General features: G+C 33.8%; 4 protein-coding genes and 1 long non-coding RNA gene across 7 annotated transcripts; 3 read left to right on the top strand and 2 right to left on the bottom strand.

The window, feature by feature from the left end:
- The first annotated feature begins 227 nt into the window (after nucleotides 1-227).
- On the top strand, nucleotides 228-2,202 carry LOC107012690 (cytochrome c-type biogenesis CcmH-like mitochondrial protein). Its single transcript, XM_015212598.2, has 4 exons — nucleotides 228-282; nucleotides 419-486; nucleotides 1,517-1,648; nucleotides 1,735-2,202. The coding sequence occupies exons 1-4, from the start codon at nucleotides 228-230 to the stop codon at nucleotides 1,933-1,935; spliced, it is 456 nt and encodes a 151-aa protein (XP_015068084.2). The 3' UTR covers nucleotides 1,936-2,202.
- A 108-nt stretch (nucleotides 2,203-2,310) lies between these two features.
- On the top strand, nucleotides 2,311-3,761 carry LOC107013976 (protein PLANT CADMIUM RESISTANCE 8-like). Its single transcript, XM_015213851.2, has 4 exons — nucleotides 2,311-2,831; nucleotides 3,007-3,078; nucleotides 3,165-3,377; nucleotides 3,521-3,761. The coding sequence occupies exons 1-4, from the start codon at nucleotides 2,681-2,683 to the stop codon at nucleotides 3,601-3,603; spliced, it is 519 nt and encodes a 172-aa protein (XP_015069337.1). The 5' UTR covers nucleotides 2,311-2,680; the 3' UTR covers nucleotides 3,604-3,761.
- Nucleotides 3,762-4,150: 389 nt separating this feature from the next.
- Nucleotides 4,151-6,847, top strand: LOC114076346. The gene is made up of 3 exons (XR_003577178.1): nucleotides 4,151-4,321; nucleotides 5,033-5,098; nucleotides 6,731-6,847. It is a non-coding gene; the product is annotated as an uncharacterized LOC114076346 (long non-coding RNA).
- On the bottom strand, nucleotides 6,805-9,376 carry LOC107015115 (protein NRT1/ PTR FAMILY 1.2-like). The gene is made up of 3 exons (XM_015215289.2): nucleotides 9,001-9,376; nucleotides 8,709-8,926; nucleotides 6,805-8,386 (listed from the first exon to the last, which is right to left on the bottom strand). The coding sequence occupies exons 1-3, from the start codon at nucleotides 9,143-9,145 to the stop codon at nucleotides 6,956-6,958; spliced, it is 1,794 nt and encodes a 597-aa protein (XP_015070775.1). The 5' UTR covers nucleotides 9,146-9,376; the 3' UTR covers nucleotides 6,805-6,955.
- Nucleotides 9,377-10,760: 1,384 nt separating this feature from the next.
- LOC107015114 (protein NRT1/ PTR FAMILY 1.2-like) lies at nucleotides 10,761-15,694 on the bottom strand. Of its 3 annotated transcripts, none has more exons than XM_015215286.2 (4): nucleotides 15,371-15,694; nucleotides 15,081-15,298; nucleotides 12,512-12,547; nucleotides 10,761-12,357 (listed from the first exon to the last, which is right to left on the bottom strand). In XM_015215286.2, exons 1-4 carry the CDS (start codon nucleotides 15,495-15,497, stop codon nucleotides 10,936-10,938), a joined length of 1,803 nt encoding a protein of 600 aa, XP_015070772.1. In that variant the 5' UTR covers nucleotides 15,498-15,694; the 3' UTR covers nucleotides 10,761-10,935. The 3 variants fall into 3 exon arrangements, with proteins under 3 accessions (XP_015070772.1, XP_015070774.1, XP_015070773.1); XM_015215288.2 differs by having other exon boundaries at nucleotides 15,478-15,693; XM_015215287.2 differs by lacking the exon at nucleotides 12,512-12,547 and having other exon boundaries at nucleotides 15,371-15,693.

The following is a 15,694-nucleotide window of genomic DNA, read 5'->3' as shown; positions in this document are numbered from 1 at the left end:
AAAGGACATTTGATGCAAAGAGAACGAAAACATATGCAAGCTGGTAATGTTGTGTTTTGACCATTGATACTCCATGACATCCTTTTATGGTAATACGAGACCCATAAAATAAAGAGTTGTGGGAGAAGAACTTTTGGCAGATTCCATGTAAAGCCTAGGATGTGTCTCTAAGCATAATTTGGGCTCATTGAAATTAATGGAGTTTGGAAGAGGGATAAGGTCAGTACATGGGCGAGGCCTTCCAGGCTCTTCTTCCCACGAAAGTGGAATTGAAGCTGAAGTGTGAAGAGGGGTTAAAATCCCTAAATCCTCAGCTGAATTTACTGAAGACAGAGGAAGTTTTAATGTTGAACTTGTTTCTGTCCCCATGGCTCTTTTGTTTTTTTTTCTTTTGTTGCTTTGGTGGTTTGGTTTGTAGGTAAAGAGGAGAGTAACATCAGCTATGGCCAATATTTTTGTATAGAGGAGAAGGCCAATGACTACAAAGTATTCATTTTCCCCGCGTAGCATTCAAACTTTTCAACATGTGTTTTATAAATTGCTTTGGCACAAGATAAGAATCGATCTCACGACCACATAAATGGTTGTGAGTTTACATTGTTATGCAAGATTAAATAGGCTGAGGTAAAGTGAGTAAACAAACAAGTTGCCCATGAAATTACCTTTTTGAAGGCATTAATTTTACATTTAAGACAATAATCATTGTCCCCATATCGCTGACATTTATTTTCCCCGCTTCAACTAGTTCTTTCCGCTGTGTTCTTAAAATGAGTAAACTGAACTCTTTCAGTCGATCTTTCCTGTTCTCTGTCTGGTTTTTCTTGAACTGATTGAATATGCTATTTCTGGATTGTCCATTACTTTGAATAAAAACTACTAAGGAGCTATTTTGTTTGTGTGCTCAGGAAAAGGCTTAATCTTCTTTGTTTGTGTGACTTGCTTTTGATTGATGAAGAGTTAATCCCAGCGCAAAAACCAAGACTTCCTGAATTGGTGGTTGATATTTCGTTTTTTATTAGGTTTGCTCCTATGAGTGTGTAATGTCATAATTCTACGTTTTTTGGACCAACTTACTGATTAAATCATCATACTTGAGTAGAATGGTTACACACAGAAGTGCATTTTTCATTTAGGACAAGTGTTTTTTGCTTTGCATCATTTGGCTTTAGGTATTTTCATTTATCTAATCAGATACTCTTTTTGTCAATTAATTCTATGTTTGTTCTAGTTATTAAATGTTTTTGAAAAATGAAAAAAATGGTGTAGCTGCATATAAGTCATTGTATCCCATGCCTANTTTAGGACAAGTGTTCCTTGCTTTGCATCATTTGGCTTTAGGTATTTTCATTTATCTAATCAGATACTCTTTTTGTCAACTAATTGTATGTTTGTTCTAGTTATTAAACGTTTTTGAAAAATGAAAAAAATGGAGTAGCTGCATATAAGTCCTTGTATCCCATGCCTTAGTTATTCCTACTTTTGGGAGTGCTTTTTTTGACTTGGGTAATCTTATTAGCTAATTCGAGATGAAATTAAAGCTGGGAAGTCTGACAAGGAGATCTATACAAAGCTTGAAGATGATTTTGGTGAAACTGTACTTTATGCCCCAAAATTTGATATGCAGACGGCTGCTATATGGCTCTCTCCGGTCGGTTGAAGATTTTATCCACCTCTGCCTTGATATTTCATTAATAGACAGAAACACTGAAGTTGTTTGAAATTTTCTTGATGCAGCTACTAGTTGCTGGTGCTGCTGGAGGTTTGTGGGCTTACAAGAAGCACAGACAGAAGACCAATGTGCACATTATGGCTTTGAATCTCGTTCGAGGAATTCCCTTAACCCCAAAGGAGAAAGAAACCATGCTCGATGTCCTCACGCCACCTCCTGGAGGAACTTCTTCCTTGAGTTGGTGGAAAAGATTGCTTCAGCAATGAAAACTCTTTAACCTGTCAATTGTCATCACTTCCCTTGTATTCTATTTTTTTTTTTGCTAGAATATCTCAAATTGCCAGCTAGTCAAGAAACCACCCTATCCATGTCATTTTGCATTGGCGTTTTTGAATTGGTCATCCATCATCCTGATTATACATTTTTCTAAGGGTATTCCCTGATATAAGTTATCGATATCTTATTGTACAAAAGGGTACAATTTGGTTATGAGTTGACTTCAATGTAATAATAATGCTTACATAGTTTTCTGATAGAGCATCTTAATATATATTATACAGTTAATTTTTCATTCCTCTACTCTATCAAGAGTTGACTTTTGCATAACTAGCATTTAGTCAATCTCTTTGATAGAGGTGAGACTTTCAACTATCACATTCACACTACAGAGTGTTACAAAGAAGTTGAAAAAAGAAGAAGCTGCTTCAAACTTACAGGCTGGGAACATTCTACCTATGACTTTCCAGTGTGCAATTTGCCACAATTATCGGCTACTGACATGTGAACACCTTAGCCAACTTGGCTTGGAATCAAACTTATAATACTAAAGTTTTGATTGATAATCCCCCCTTTCTGTGATTAATTAAACGTCTAAAACCAAAACGAACAATTGACTGCAGCATATTTGAAGTGTCTTAATTGATTAGTTATTCAAAGTAAACACATCTTATATAGCATAAGAAAGGACCTCATTCATCTTCTTCCTACTCAGACACCAAAGCTTTAGATACAATGGGAAGAGTTGATTCCTCTAATGAAACTGAAAATCCTCAGCCAGTCGGCGGTGTGCCAAATCCTTCATACCAAGGAGCATATGCACCAACACTAACAGGAACTCCATGGAGCACTGGCTTATTTGATTGTCATTTGGACCAAACTAATGGTATGTTTACTTTTTCTCCTATATAATTGTAATCTTAGTGTCAATTATGTCTTATCATGAGGCGTAAATTAACTAGTTTTACGCTGGTTGTCAGCCTACTACAACTCTCCTCCTTTAAGATAGTGTAGGCATTATGTAGCAATGATATTGATATTAAACATTGTTGTTTGTGCAGCTGCCATGACAGCGTTGTTTCCTTGTGTGACGTTTGGACAGATAGCTGAAGTTCAAGATGCAGGAGAAATGAGTAAGTTGTTCTCTAAAATCTATCCAATATGTCTTGTAAAAGAAGTGTGTTAGTAATTCTTTGTGATATTTGGATGGTGGCTGCAGCTTGTCCATTGGGGTCTTTTATGTATCTCTTGATGATGCCTGCTGTTTGCTCTCAATGGATCATGGGCTCCAAGTACAGAACAAAGTTGAGGCAGAGGTACAATCTGGTGGAAGCTCCCTATTCAGATGTAGTTTCTCACATCTTTTGTCCATTTTGTTCACTTTGTCAAGAGTTCAGAGAGCTTCGTATTAGGGGACTCGATCCAGCTCTTGGTATGAAATCGTCTTTCCTATTAATATTCTGCTTTGTCATAGGCAAATCTAGAAACTAGAGTCAGTGAGTTTAGAATGAACGTGATCTTTTTTGTATGTATACATTCTCAAATGTTAATATGGGTCTGTAAAACTTAATGCAGGTTGGAATGGCATTGTTGCTCAGCAGCAATATGGAAACCAGCAAATGAATCAAGCTCCCTCAGTACAATCCATGTACAAGTAAATTGAAGAGTGTCTGATTTTTGTTATTGTTTAAATTAAGGTTGTAATTTTTAATTTTTTACCAAATTCTATTCATGTTTGAAGTTTATATCCTTTAATTCAAGCACCTTTTTGTATTATTGTTCCATTTCCGTTATAATGAAATTTTCTTTTTATTTATTGAAAGAAATGCTCAAGGCCCAATTACCTTTTTTTTTTAAAAAAAATGAAAGAGTACTATTAAATAAAGTTTATTTACGATTTAAATACTGAACTTTATTATAAGGAAAATAATCAAAAGTCTCAAGAATCACGCACAATTTAATTAGAGAGGTCTAGCTTGACGTGAAATATGGTAACTCCTTTCGGATAAGAATGTTATTGGTCCGAGAATCAATAAAAAAATAAGTGCTAGTTTCAAACGCTCTATAAAATTTGAATACGAATCAGACTCATTCAATTTGTTGTTTTACCGCTGTTGAGTCCTATTTAAAAGTATTTAGGAAATGTTAGGCCCAGTGTCATATCTTTACGGTTACTACTATCGGTAGCAACTACTTAACAATCGGTGGCTTGTGCAAAATTTTCCCAATCACATGACGGGCGGCGGTATTGAATTTGGAGAGGTGAAGGGCAAACAGAAGATTTACTCAACCACTTTCGCTTCAATTGCTCTCCCTTTTCCCATGCATATTGTTTTTCTTCTTCTATAAACCCTACCTTTCGGCTTTTCTATTCCGGTAAGTGAATATTGTTTTGTTCTTCATCGAACAATGTCACTCATTCTCTGTGCTTTTATATGCGATCGCCCAATCAAACTGGAGTTATTAATTTTTCATGTACGTGATTCGTCTTTGTTGAGATTGAGAAATGGTTGCAATCTGAATTTTGTTAACTCGCTGTGTGGAATTCAAGCAATCTCGTATTACATTTAGCTTTTTAAAACGAAGATTTTGCTCTTGACGATTGAATTTTGTCTTTATAATATTGTATTTTCTTATTATTCTATTCAGGTGGGGCTAGGAGAAGGGAATATCGCCTTTTTGTTTCCACTTTTTTTTTATATGATATTGCTCTATCATGAGCTTTAAATGGAACACTAGTCTAAGGATTCATATAGCCGATATTAACTTTTGGTAGCATTTAAGCTTAGTTGTTGATGTAGGCTGGGGGTGGGGGCGTTAAAGACTTGTAATTCTTTATGGAATAACTAATTCTGACTGTTGAATGAATCAGAAACAATGAGGAAAATAGAATGCATTTTCAAATTCTATTGTGTAATTTATTAGGCTCTTTGTATTAGGTTAAACATTTTCCATTTGTGTTCTTATTCTCATTAATCTCTTAATGGAGGTTGATGGATATTTGCATCTACACAAATATTCTGTATTCTTGGAGTACCATCTGTATTGTTTGCTGACATTCTCACACAGCATACTCTGTTGGCCCAGGATTCCCTTGGATGCTACGCACTCTCCTATTTCGTTGTCCTCATAAGAGTTAGAGCTACCTGCTAGGTATGTTCGTTGATATTTCTTTCAGTACCAATCAATATTCTGACTATCATTTGCGATACAATATCATTGTTTACAAGAGATTATGGAAACATTTGAGTCTTCCTTAATGAGAATAATTCTTTCCATGACTTCTTTCTGCTTCCATTCCAGGGATAAGGAATTTATGCGCTTATTCTGTTGATATTGATTAACTATAACTTGGGACAGAGTATTGTTTTGTGATTTGGTTCTTATCATATATTATTATAAGCATGAAGCTCAAAACTTAAAAGTTGAATTACCATTTTGCCCCTCTAATAAATTAAAAATTATATAATATATATATATATATAAAATCTTCTTACTCTCATTTCATAATCTTGACCTTTCAAATTTCTAACATAAATGTAAATAAAAATAAAAATGAGTAATTATCAAGAAATTAAAGTAGATTCATGTATCTTTAAAATTAAATTTCATCTCTATCTTTTTTATATTTATTTTAACAATAATTCATGTGACTTCATGTTTTCATAATTTTGTTCTATAAATTTAACTTTTTTCAAGAAGAACTTTTATTTACCGCTCCTACAATTCTTGTATGTAGGAACTCTAAACATGTGAAATAATGTCACAATTTGAGGTGAAAGTTGTGAGATTCCCTTATGCAGTTACGAGAATAGATAAGAATTCAATTACTGAAGCATCGGAGCTTGATGTGTTAGTTTTATACTTATTTGTAGTAAGAATTATAATACGACTTTTTTGTCTCTCTTCATATAGTTGAATTCTTGTTTTATATACAAGTTGCTCTAAATTCATATTTGTATTTTGTATGCTCAAATATTCAGTTTCACTATAGAGACAACCAAAATGAAATGCCTAATTATCTTGCTCATGTGTACCTTTTTTTTTTCTTTTCTCCGTACTTATAATTTTTACATATACATTAATTTTCATCTTTAAGAATGAATGTGAATAGGATGTTTACTCTTTTCTTTTCTTTTTATGGAAAAAACGGTGAAACATATAATATTATATTAATGGTGGATAAGTTATGTATGACAATTAAATTTTATATAAAAATAGTAGTTATTCATAAATATCCTGATTTTTAAAATATAAATGATAAAACTTTTTACATCTTAGTTTTTAATATTTATAGTTAACTAATTAGTTTAAAGTGTTTGTGGATAAAAATGTAATACAATACTTAAAACACATTCATTAAAAAAGTTGAAAGGTTTTGTTTTCCTTCACTCAAAGTTAATCTTACACTATCTAGCATTATTCTACCAATAAAACGGAACTATCAAGAAATTTAATTTAAATAGTTGTTATTTTTCCTTTTAGCTTTGCAAACTTATTTTTTGAATTACAAACAAAGTTTATTTTATTAATTTCTCATATTATTATCTCGATACATTCACTTGGAGGTCAGAAAATTGGATTGTCACAATTAGTAGTAAAACAAAGTAAGAAATCTCAATTAGACATATTTTATTATTTAGTCGTATTATCTTTTAAGAAATAATACACTCATGGGTTACACGCGCAAAGCGCGTGCGCGGAAACTAGTGCAAGATAAATGTGATACTCGAGTACCAAGATGTCTGCCAAACTAATTTTTGCCTTTGAACTTATATGTTACAGATACCTACTCGCCTGTTTGTGTGAGACTCGCTGCCTCGGAATGCTATGCGAAGGGGAGTTGTTCCAAACCTTGCTCACCTTCAAACCATGCATCAAATCAATAAGTAAAGACCACACATCTTTTTCATAAGCTTTATCGCTTCATAAGTATATATTAGTATCTCAATTTATAATTTAACTAGCATTAATTTGGTGCATTTCACCGAGTTTGCCTGAGTCATTCCGCTATGGCAGATGATCATCATCATCACTAAGCCCCATCATTCTCTTAGTGATGTCAACATCAGCAGAAGGTCCATATTGCCGGCAACAAGCCACAAAATAAAGCAGATTAAAAGCTGTCAATACAGCAAGAAGCCAGTAGTAATACTCATAGTGTCCCTTGTTGATATTGCTTGAAACCCAACTTTCTGTTCCTTCTCCTTTGGTGTACTTATCCACAGCACTCAAAATCACACTTGCTAAAAGACTTGCCACTGCCATTCCCAGTCCTAAAAGAGCAGATGCAATGCTTGACATACTCTTTGGGAGCTCCGAATAATAGAACTCTGTGGAACCGATCGCACTGAATGCCTCTGCTATCCCGTTTAAACTGTTTGGTATTATGAGCCACAATGCCGACATCTCCACCAACCCCTGTGAATTGTTCAAGAGCCCTTGATTGATTGCTTTTCTTCGTCGAACATGTTCGACAATTCCAGAGACTACCATTGACATGCAAGAGATGAATATGCCAATTCCCATTCTGACTATTGGTTTTAGACGAACTGATCTTCCTTTGATCTTCGATGCCAATGGAAGCATCACTCGGTCATACAGAAAAACCCAAATTGTTAACGCAATCATCATAAACATCCCAAATGACCCTGCTGGAATTTGGAATCCTTTACTTAGATGCCTATTCATGGATTGAGCTTGTAGTAGAGGGAATGAACTTTGGCTCAAGTTTATTGATATCATGATCCCCGTCGACCACAATGGCATGACTCTAATGAGGGCTTTTAGCTCCTCAACTTGCTCCACTGTGCAAAGGTTCCATGGATTAGCTGCACCTCCATTTAGCTTAACATCTTCAGGGCTTTTAATGATGCAAGCTTTGTTTAAGAATCTCAATTTATCCGATGGCGCTTGAGGTCCTGAACCACTCTTGTGATGGTAATCAGAGTTCTGATTGGGGTAACGGAGTTTCCTATTCTTGCAGGCAACGACAAGTACTTGTATAAAGCTGGCAAAGACGTTCGAGCGAACCTTTGGCTTGATATAAAACGGAGAAGCAAGGAAGAAAAACAGCGCGGATAAGAACATGAGGATTGCAGGAACTCCAAAACCTATTTTCCACCCGAGTCTGTCTTGAAGGTAAACAATACCTGTCAGGGCAATCAGAACAGAGACTATGGATGAAGTATAATACCAGGCAAAGAAGCTCTCCAAAACCGTACGCTTGTGGGAATTATTATCTCCCTTGTCAAACTGGTTAGCACCAAAGGCTAAAGAACACGGTCTTATACCTCCTGCACCAATTGACATGAGCAGAAACGAGAAAACCAAGAGCATGTATTGTGATGTCGTTGTAGATTTACAAGTCTGTCCCAATTGATTGCAAGGCGGAGGCCTTGCTTTCGGAATCATAGCTGTTAACCACAACACTGCTGTTCCCTGCAACAAGAGGACATTGAAGTATTAAAAATCAGTAAGTTAACTACAATCCTCTTGTCTTATGGGCATAGAAAAATATACTGTATAATTAACAGGTCTAACTGAACATATTTTTCAGGTGCGCACTTAAAAACACTAAAATTACAACAAACATATAGCATCGCGCAAGCATTAGTGGTTGATTCTACAATGACCTATAGATCATACAGATCACGCAGACAAAGACATAGTAATTGGTGACCTCGACCTGAACGAGAAGAAAGATGAAAAACTATAAAACACTAATTAGCAACAAATTAGTTTTAAGTTAAAAGTAAGTTACCATGAAACTGAAGATGGAACCAAGGCCAATAGTGAGGAACCGACCTAAATATGAATCAGCAACAACAGCTCCAACAATAGGCAAAAAATTGGTAGCAGCTGACCAGAAAAATAGAAGATTTTGAGTTGCAGTAATGTCCATCCTGTATTCTCTCATCAGATAAAATGTCATATTTGGTAAAAGCCCATAGCTCGCCACATTCTCCAGTGCCTCATTTGCTGAAATGATTCATAATAAAACTTAATTATAAAACAAACAAAAAATCCCCAAAATATTTGAAATACTCCATTACCTATGATAAAAGGCATAGTCATAAGTCCACCCTTCTTTCTACTTTTAATTGGAATCAGAGAAGAATGTGAATAAGTTTGCCTCTCTGAATCCTCCATTTTAGATCCTTGATTTAAAGGAAGAAACTCCTCCATTTCTTGCTCCATCTCCTCACTTACTGGAGGTTATTAATCAGAGGAATTGGGGAAGAATGAAGTAAAACAATGAAAAACGCTAAGTCAAAATGGAAAAAAAATGATAAAACAGAAAACCGCTGAATCTACAGAAACAAAATAATGATGGGGAAGTGAATGCAGCTGCCGATTAGCAAATGCAAGAAAAAGGCACGACTCACCATCACATATTTCTATGTCTTCCTATTTTTTATATAATATTTTATCTCTATATTAATAAAATTCTAATTAGTACCATTGACCACATCATCACATATTTCCATGTCTTCTTATTTTTCTTTTTTGATTTTTTGTCATATAGTATATATTGTATCGAAGTCTGACTTTCTAACTTTAAATACTATTCTCACAAAATTTAAACTTGAAATCTCTAATTAAAAAATCAACATATCCTTAATACTGTGTGAAAGGTTGCATTTCTTTCCCTCTTTGCTGGTCCCACTATTAACCTCTTAATAGAGTTTGTTAGATATTTGCATCTATGACAACTATTCTGCATTCTTTGTGTACAATACAATCTGTTTTGTTTGCGAATATCTCACACTGCACACTCTGTTGGACCAAGGATTCCTTTGGATGCTACACAGTCTCCTATTCTGTTGTCCTTAAAAAAGTTAGAGCTTGCTGATGGATATGTTCATTGATACTTCTTTCGATACCAATCGATATTCTGACTATCATCTGCCGATACAATATCGTTGTTTACAAGAGATTATGCAAATGCATATTCTCGCCTCATTCTCCTTCTGAATCTTTTTTAATGAGAAAAAATATTTCCAGGACTTCTTTCTGCAACATCTGAGGTAAATCACTGAAAATGACACCTATGTTACCTCAAATTTGTTGGACTGGTAATATCTATGTAACTGTGTTTTAACTATATATCATCCAATTTTATTTTATTTTCAATTTATAAAGCTTTGACATCATGATGTCTTTCGCTTTTTAACCTATATCGGTTGGAGGAAAAAGGTTCATTGTTTTCTTTTTTTTCAGGGACCAATGCTGATATTATGATCGGTGGATACAAGTTATCAGCATTAGAAGTTGAAGCAGTTCTGTTAGAGGTTGTTGTTTATCCATCTACTATAATATAAACTACTCTCTGAAATTCCCATCGCATTTAGACTTTTTTCCTGAGAATTATCTTTCTGAAAGAAAACAAAAAGAAGTCTCAGTGCCAAACATTTGATTTTGAATAAAGACATTTCTGTTCCACAACATTCGGCTATATCAGATTGTTGTGTGTTAGGATTACCTGAGAAAGACTATGGTGAAGTGGTGTATGCAATTGTTTTTCCTAACTCTAGCTGAGTTCAGAAGAAAACAAGCTGAGGAATTGAAGCCTGCACTAAGCTTGTCCCTTATAAGGTATTTCTCCTTGTTTTCTGAATTAATTTGACACAAAATCTTTATGCAAGAACTAACTAACTTCATGCAAAATAGTTAATTTTATGAAATAAACACTTTATACATATATATATGTCTGTAAGGCAGCATCAAGTTTGCGATATATTTTAGCTTCAACTTAAAAGTTGTTAATTTCTCTTATATATGTTTTGATTTAATCTTTATAGTACAAAGAAAGTCGAATAATATATGTACATTCTAATTTATTATTTACAATACAAACATTTTATCAAGTTTTTTGAGGTGAATGATAACGCACATTCCCAGAAACTAGTTAAATAAATGTAATAAGCATACTTGTCAAATCATCCTGAATTTTTTGGGGCCCAAAAGAACGAATTTGGCAAAACTAATCAGTCATCATCATCACTAAGCTCCATCATTTTGATAGTGATGTCAACTTCAACAGAGGTTCCATAATGCCAGCAACAAGCCACAAAATAAATCAGATTGAAAGCTGTCAATAGAGCAAGAAACCAGTAGTAATACTCATAGTGTCCCTTGTTGATATTGCTTGAAACCCAACTTTCTTTCCCTTCTCCTTTGGTGTACTTATCCGCAGCACTCAAAATCACACTTGCTAAAAGACTTGCCACTGCCATTCCCAATCCTAAAAGAGCTGATGCAATACTTGACATACTCCTTGGTAACTCCGAATAATAGAACTCTGTGGAGCCGATCGAGCTGAATGCCTCTGCTATCCCATTTAAACAGTTTGGTATTATGAGCCACAATGCTGACATCTCCACCAAACCCTGCGAGTTGTTCAACAGCCCTTGATAGATTGCTTTTCTTCGTCGAACATGTTCAATAATACCAGAGACTACCATGGACATGCAAGAGACAAATATGCCAATTCCCATTCTGACTATAGGTTTTAGACGAACTGGTCTTCCTTTTATCTTTGATGCCAATGGAAGCATCACTCGGTCATAGAGAAAAACCCAAATTGTTAATGCAATCATCATAAACATCCCAAATGATCCTGCTGGAATTTCAAACCCTTTAGTTAGATGTCTATCCATGGATTGAGCTTGTAATAAAGGGAATGAACTTTGGCTCATGTTTATTGATATCATGATCCCCGTTGACCACAATGGCAAGACTCTAATGAGGGCTTTTAGCTCCTCAACTTGCTCCACTGTGCAAAGGTTCCATGGATTGGCTGCAACTCCATTTGGCTTAACATCTTCAGGTCTTTTAATGATGCAAGCTTTGTTTAAGAATCTCAATTTCTCCGTTGGCACTTGATGTCCTGAACCATTCTTGTGATGATAATCAGAGTTCTGATTGGGGTAATGTAGTTCCCTATTCTTGCAGGCAACGACAATTACTTGTATAAAGCTGGCAAACACATTTGAGCGAACCTTTGGCTTGATATAAAATGGAGAGGCAAGGTAGAAAGACAGAGCGGATAAGAACATGAGGATGGCAGGAACTCCAAAACCTACTTTCCACCCCAGTCTGTCTTGTAGGTAAACGATGCCCGTCAGGGCAATCAAAACAGAAGCTACGCATAAAGTATAATACCAGGTAAAGAAGCTCTCCATCATCTTATACTTGTTGGGATTATTATCTCCCTTGTCTAACTGGTTAGCACCAAATGCTAAAGAAGACGATCTTATACCTCCAGCACCAATTGACATGAGCAGAAATGAGAAAACCAAGAGCATGTATTGTGATGTCGTTGTAGATTTACAAGCCTGTCCTGATTGATTACAAGGCGGAGGCCTTGCTCTCGGAATCATTGCTGTTAACCACAACACTACAGTTCCCTGTAACAACAGGGCATTCAAGTGTTAAAATTAGGTAAGTTCCTCTTGTCTTATGGGAATAGTCACATATACTGTATAGTTAACACGTCCAACTGAACCTATTTTCCGGGTGCACACTTGCAAAAAGACACTGGAATTACTAACAAATACTTACCATCGGCCAAGCTTCCGTGGTTGATTTTACAGTGACCTATAAATCATACAGATCACTCAGACAAAGCTAACTTTATCATTGCTCAAATGTTCCCTTTACTAATTAAAAAAGTGGTGGTTTAATTAGTTATCTTAGAAATAAATATTTGTAGCAGCAATTAGGATAATAAGGACAGTACTATTTTCATAACTTAACCACCATTGGATCCTCTGACTGTAATAACGCATGCTGATAATTATAATGTCACAAATCACGATTAGGAAATTCTAAATCAGTATACTCTCCTCTCTCTTTATTTGCTTGTTCAGTTTTAGCTTGACACATCTATTAAAAAAATAATAATTGACATAATAAATTTATCATTTTACGCTTATTAATTAATCGAATTCCAAAGTTAGTTTACTCATTGAAAAGGTTTTATCTTTCTAAAAAACATTAACTCTCTAAATAAATTGTGAGTATAATAGAAAAAAAATATTTTTTTCTGACTTATCAAAAATAAAAAATAAAAAGTTAAAATTGAACAAGTTAAAACAGGTGAATTATAAAATAAAATTAGCATTTTCTTCAGAAATATATTATAATTCAATTAGAAAAGTTCTTAAAAAGAACACTTCTAATGAAGTAAAAAAAAGATCAATAAAGATTGTCATCATAAAGGACAAAACTAACGCATCTTCTAATAATTTATTTAAAGTAGACAAGTTGTGGTTCCATAATATTAAATCCCATAAAAACACTTATAAAACTGTTAATGAAAATTTGTAGCTCATTTGGATGGAGTGTTAAAGTATATGAGATTTTTCGATAAATTTTAGTAGGTCATTTCTAATAAAAATTAAGCTTATTTTCAAAAGCATTAATAAAATCAGAATAGCACAAGGAGCACATTTTCATTATGCGTAATCTTTCTTTAACTGATAAACTATCTTAATAAATATTAAAATTAGTGGGAGATTGTTGATTTTTCATTTTAATATTAGTATTTTATGTATTAATTTGCTTATAATGGAGTACAAAGATGCCGCATTTCCAATCTTCTTGGTTGCTATTCTTTTTAACCGTTAGTGGGCTATTATTGATCGTGAGTTAGCCCTCATTTATTGTTGTAAGTAGAGGTGTCAAAAATGAATTTAAATATAGGTATTCGCTTAATTTGTTCAGAATTCAAAGGTGGGGTTTAAGATAATTTGATTGGGTTCAATCTTAACACATTCAAGCTTAATCAATTTGAAGAGAATTGTCAATTGAGCCAATTCAATTTCTAATTTCAATCCGTTTAAAACTTGTTATGAAGATATGTTTCTATACTGAAGGTATGAATTATTATCTATTTAATATCTTTTAGAGTTTATCTATCAATTTGCTAGTTTTTATCAAAAAAATCTTGAGTGAAAATTCAAATTGTGATTATAAAAGTTAAATATCAATATAGTAAATTATTGAGATTAATCGAGTCAAATTGGGTGCGTCAAGACCCAATCCGTTTTTTAGCCCATTTGAGTCCAACCCATTTGAACCAAAAGTAAACTTGGGCGGGTCAAGACCCAACCCCGATATCTATTAAACCCATTTTAGTATTTCCAATTTCAAGTCAACCAGCACATTTGACACCCCTAGTTGTAACTTGTAACGTAGGGCGGTAGTTTCTTATTCGCGTTGGTGACCATTACTTCTCCTTCATTCGTTCTTTATTCTCATTCTTCATTTTTTCATTATACCTTGTAATTTTGATAACTTTGAGGCTATTTATCTTCACTACTTACTACCTTATTATCTTCATATTCATTACTTAAAGACTCCCTCATAAAAAATATAGAGTGCATAAAGTTAGTCAAAAATAGAGTTCTTATTAGTTAAAGTAATATGTTCTTTTTGTAGAGTTTTGAACTTAACTCTTGTTAAGAATTTGTTGAGTTAAACTTTGAGATTATGAAGTTGTATCTAGGAGGAGACAAGTCAAGAAGGACTATTATCGGACCAGTAAAAAATGTGTTATAGTCGGCTTGAATCTTTTTAAAGAGATCGAGATATTCGTGTCTCAGCTAGAAAGATTTTTATTTCTTTATTTTATTTTCAATTGTAATTTGTAATCTTGTAATTTTCACGAATATTTTATTTTTATTTATATTCTTCATTTGTAATTTTTTATTTTTAAAATCGACATGTGTAATTTTAGTGAAGAAAAATACGAATTTTACGAACGAACATTATTTTTTTTTTAAAAAAAAGATAATTCTTTTTGAGAGTTATTTCTGTATTTTGTGTATGAAAAATATCCGACAAAATTTTGTTAGTTTTCATTTAAAGAATCGTTGACATCCCCACAAAGTTTGTCGAGTTTTAACATTTTTTTAGTGATGTTACGAGTCTCTTTTTCGAATTGAGTTACATTAAAAGATAAAAGTGAGTATTACGTCATTCAGAAAACTTTCATCAATTTATTTTTATGCAAAAATATAGAGATAATCTCAAAAAATAATATTATTATTTCAAAAAAAATGTTAATTTTTATTTTTTTTTTATTTATAAGATGAAATAAGAACGTATAAGTGAAAAGTTATATTACCATGAAACTGAAGATGGAACCAAGGCCAATAGTGAGGAACCGACCTAAATATGAATCAGCAACAACAGCTCCAACAATAGGCAAAAAATTGGTAGCAGCTGACCAGAAAAATAGAAGATTTTGAGTTGTAGTAATGTCCATCCTGTATTCTCTCATCAGATAAAATGTCATATTTGGTAAAAGCCCATAGCTCGCCACACTCTCCAGTGCTTCATTTGCTGTAACAATTCAAAAATAAAACTTAACTTAATTACAAAACACAACAAAAAATATTTGAAATAGTTCAGTACCTATGATAAAAGGAATGGTAATTAATCCACCCTTTTTTCTACTTTTAATTGGAATCAGAGAAGAATTTTGCTTCTCTGAATCCTCCATTTGAGATAGAGGAACATACTCTGCCATCTCTTCCTTCATCTTCTCACTTACTGGAGATTAGCAAACAAGAGGAATTGAGGATCAAAGGAGAAATAAAATGGAGGAAAATGATTAAAATTTGTTTGGTTCTACAGACAAAATAATAATGGGGTAGAAGCACCTGCATTTTATCAAATGCAAGAAAAAAGGCATGTATCAATATATGTAACTCCTATCAGGGGTCATGAGGTGACACC

Source organism: Solanum pennellii, chromosome 3, assembly GCF_001406875.1.
Source record: "Solanum pennellii chromosome 3, SPENNV200".
Classification (NCBI taxonomy): Eukaryota; Viridiplantae; Streptophyta; class Magnoliopsida; order Solanales; family Solanaceae; genus Solanum; species Solanum pennellii.
The sequence above is the reverse complement of the archived record's forward strand: the minus strand, read 5'-3'. Positions and strand labels throughout refer to the sequence as shown.

Bases quoted from the DNA above. Each gene is read 5' to 3' on its own strand.
- LOC107012690 (XM_015212598.2), top strand. From the start codon at position 228: ATGGGCGAGGCCTTCCAGGCTCTTCTTCCCACGAAAGTGGAATTGAAG. The intron at 283-418 runs GTGAAGAGGGGT...TTTGGTTTGTAG, and splicing joins AGTGGAATTGAAGCTGAAGT to GTAAAGAGGAGAGTAACATC. The intron at 1,649-1,734 runs GTCGGTTGAAGA...TTCTTGATGCAG, and splicing joins CTGCTATATGGCTCTCTCCG to CTACTAGTTGCTGGTGCTGC.
- LOC107013976 (XM_015213851.2), top strand. From the start codon at position 2,681: ATGGGAAGAGTTGATTCCTCTAATGAAACTGAAAATCCTCAGCCAGTC. The intron at 3,079-3,164 runs GTAAGTTGTTCT...TGGTGGCTGCAG, and splicing joins TCAAGATGCAGGAGAAATGA to CTTGTCCATTGGGGTCTTTT. The intron at 3,378-3,520 runs GTATGAAATCGT...AACTTAATGCAG, and splicing joins GGGACTCGATCCAGCTCTTG to GTTGGAATGGCATTGTTGCT.
- LOC107015115 (XM_015215289.2), bottom strand. From the start codon at position 9,145: ATGGAGCAAGAAATGGAGGAGTTTCTTCCTTTAAATCAAGGATCTAAA. The intron at 8,927-9,000 runs GTAATGGAGTAT...GAATCATTTCAG, and splicing joins GACTATGCCTTTTATCATAG to CAAATGAGGCACTGGAGAAT. The intron at 8,387-8,708 runs GTAACTTACTTT...CTCTTGTTGCAG, and splicing joins GTTCCATCTTCAGTTTCATG to GGAACAGCAGTGTTGTGGTT.
- LOC107015114 (XM_015215286.2), bottom strand. From the start codon at position 15,497: ATGAAGGAAGAGATGGCAGAGTATGTTCCTCTATCTCAAATGGAGGAT. The intron at 12,548-15,080 runs GTAATATAACTT...TATGATTTATAG, and splicing joins GTTCCATCTTCAGTTTCATG to GTCACTGTAAAATCAACCAC. The intron at 12,358-12,511 runs GTAAGTATTTGT...CTGTTGTTACAG, and splicing joins CCACGGAAGCTTGGCCGATG to GGAACTGTAGTGTTGTGGTT.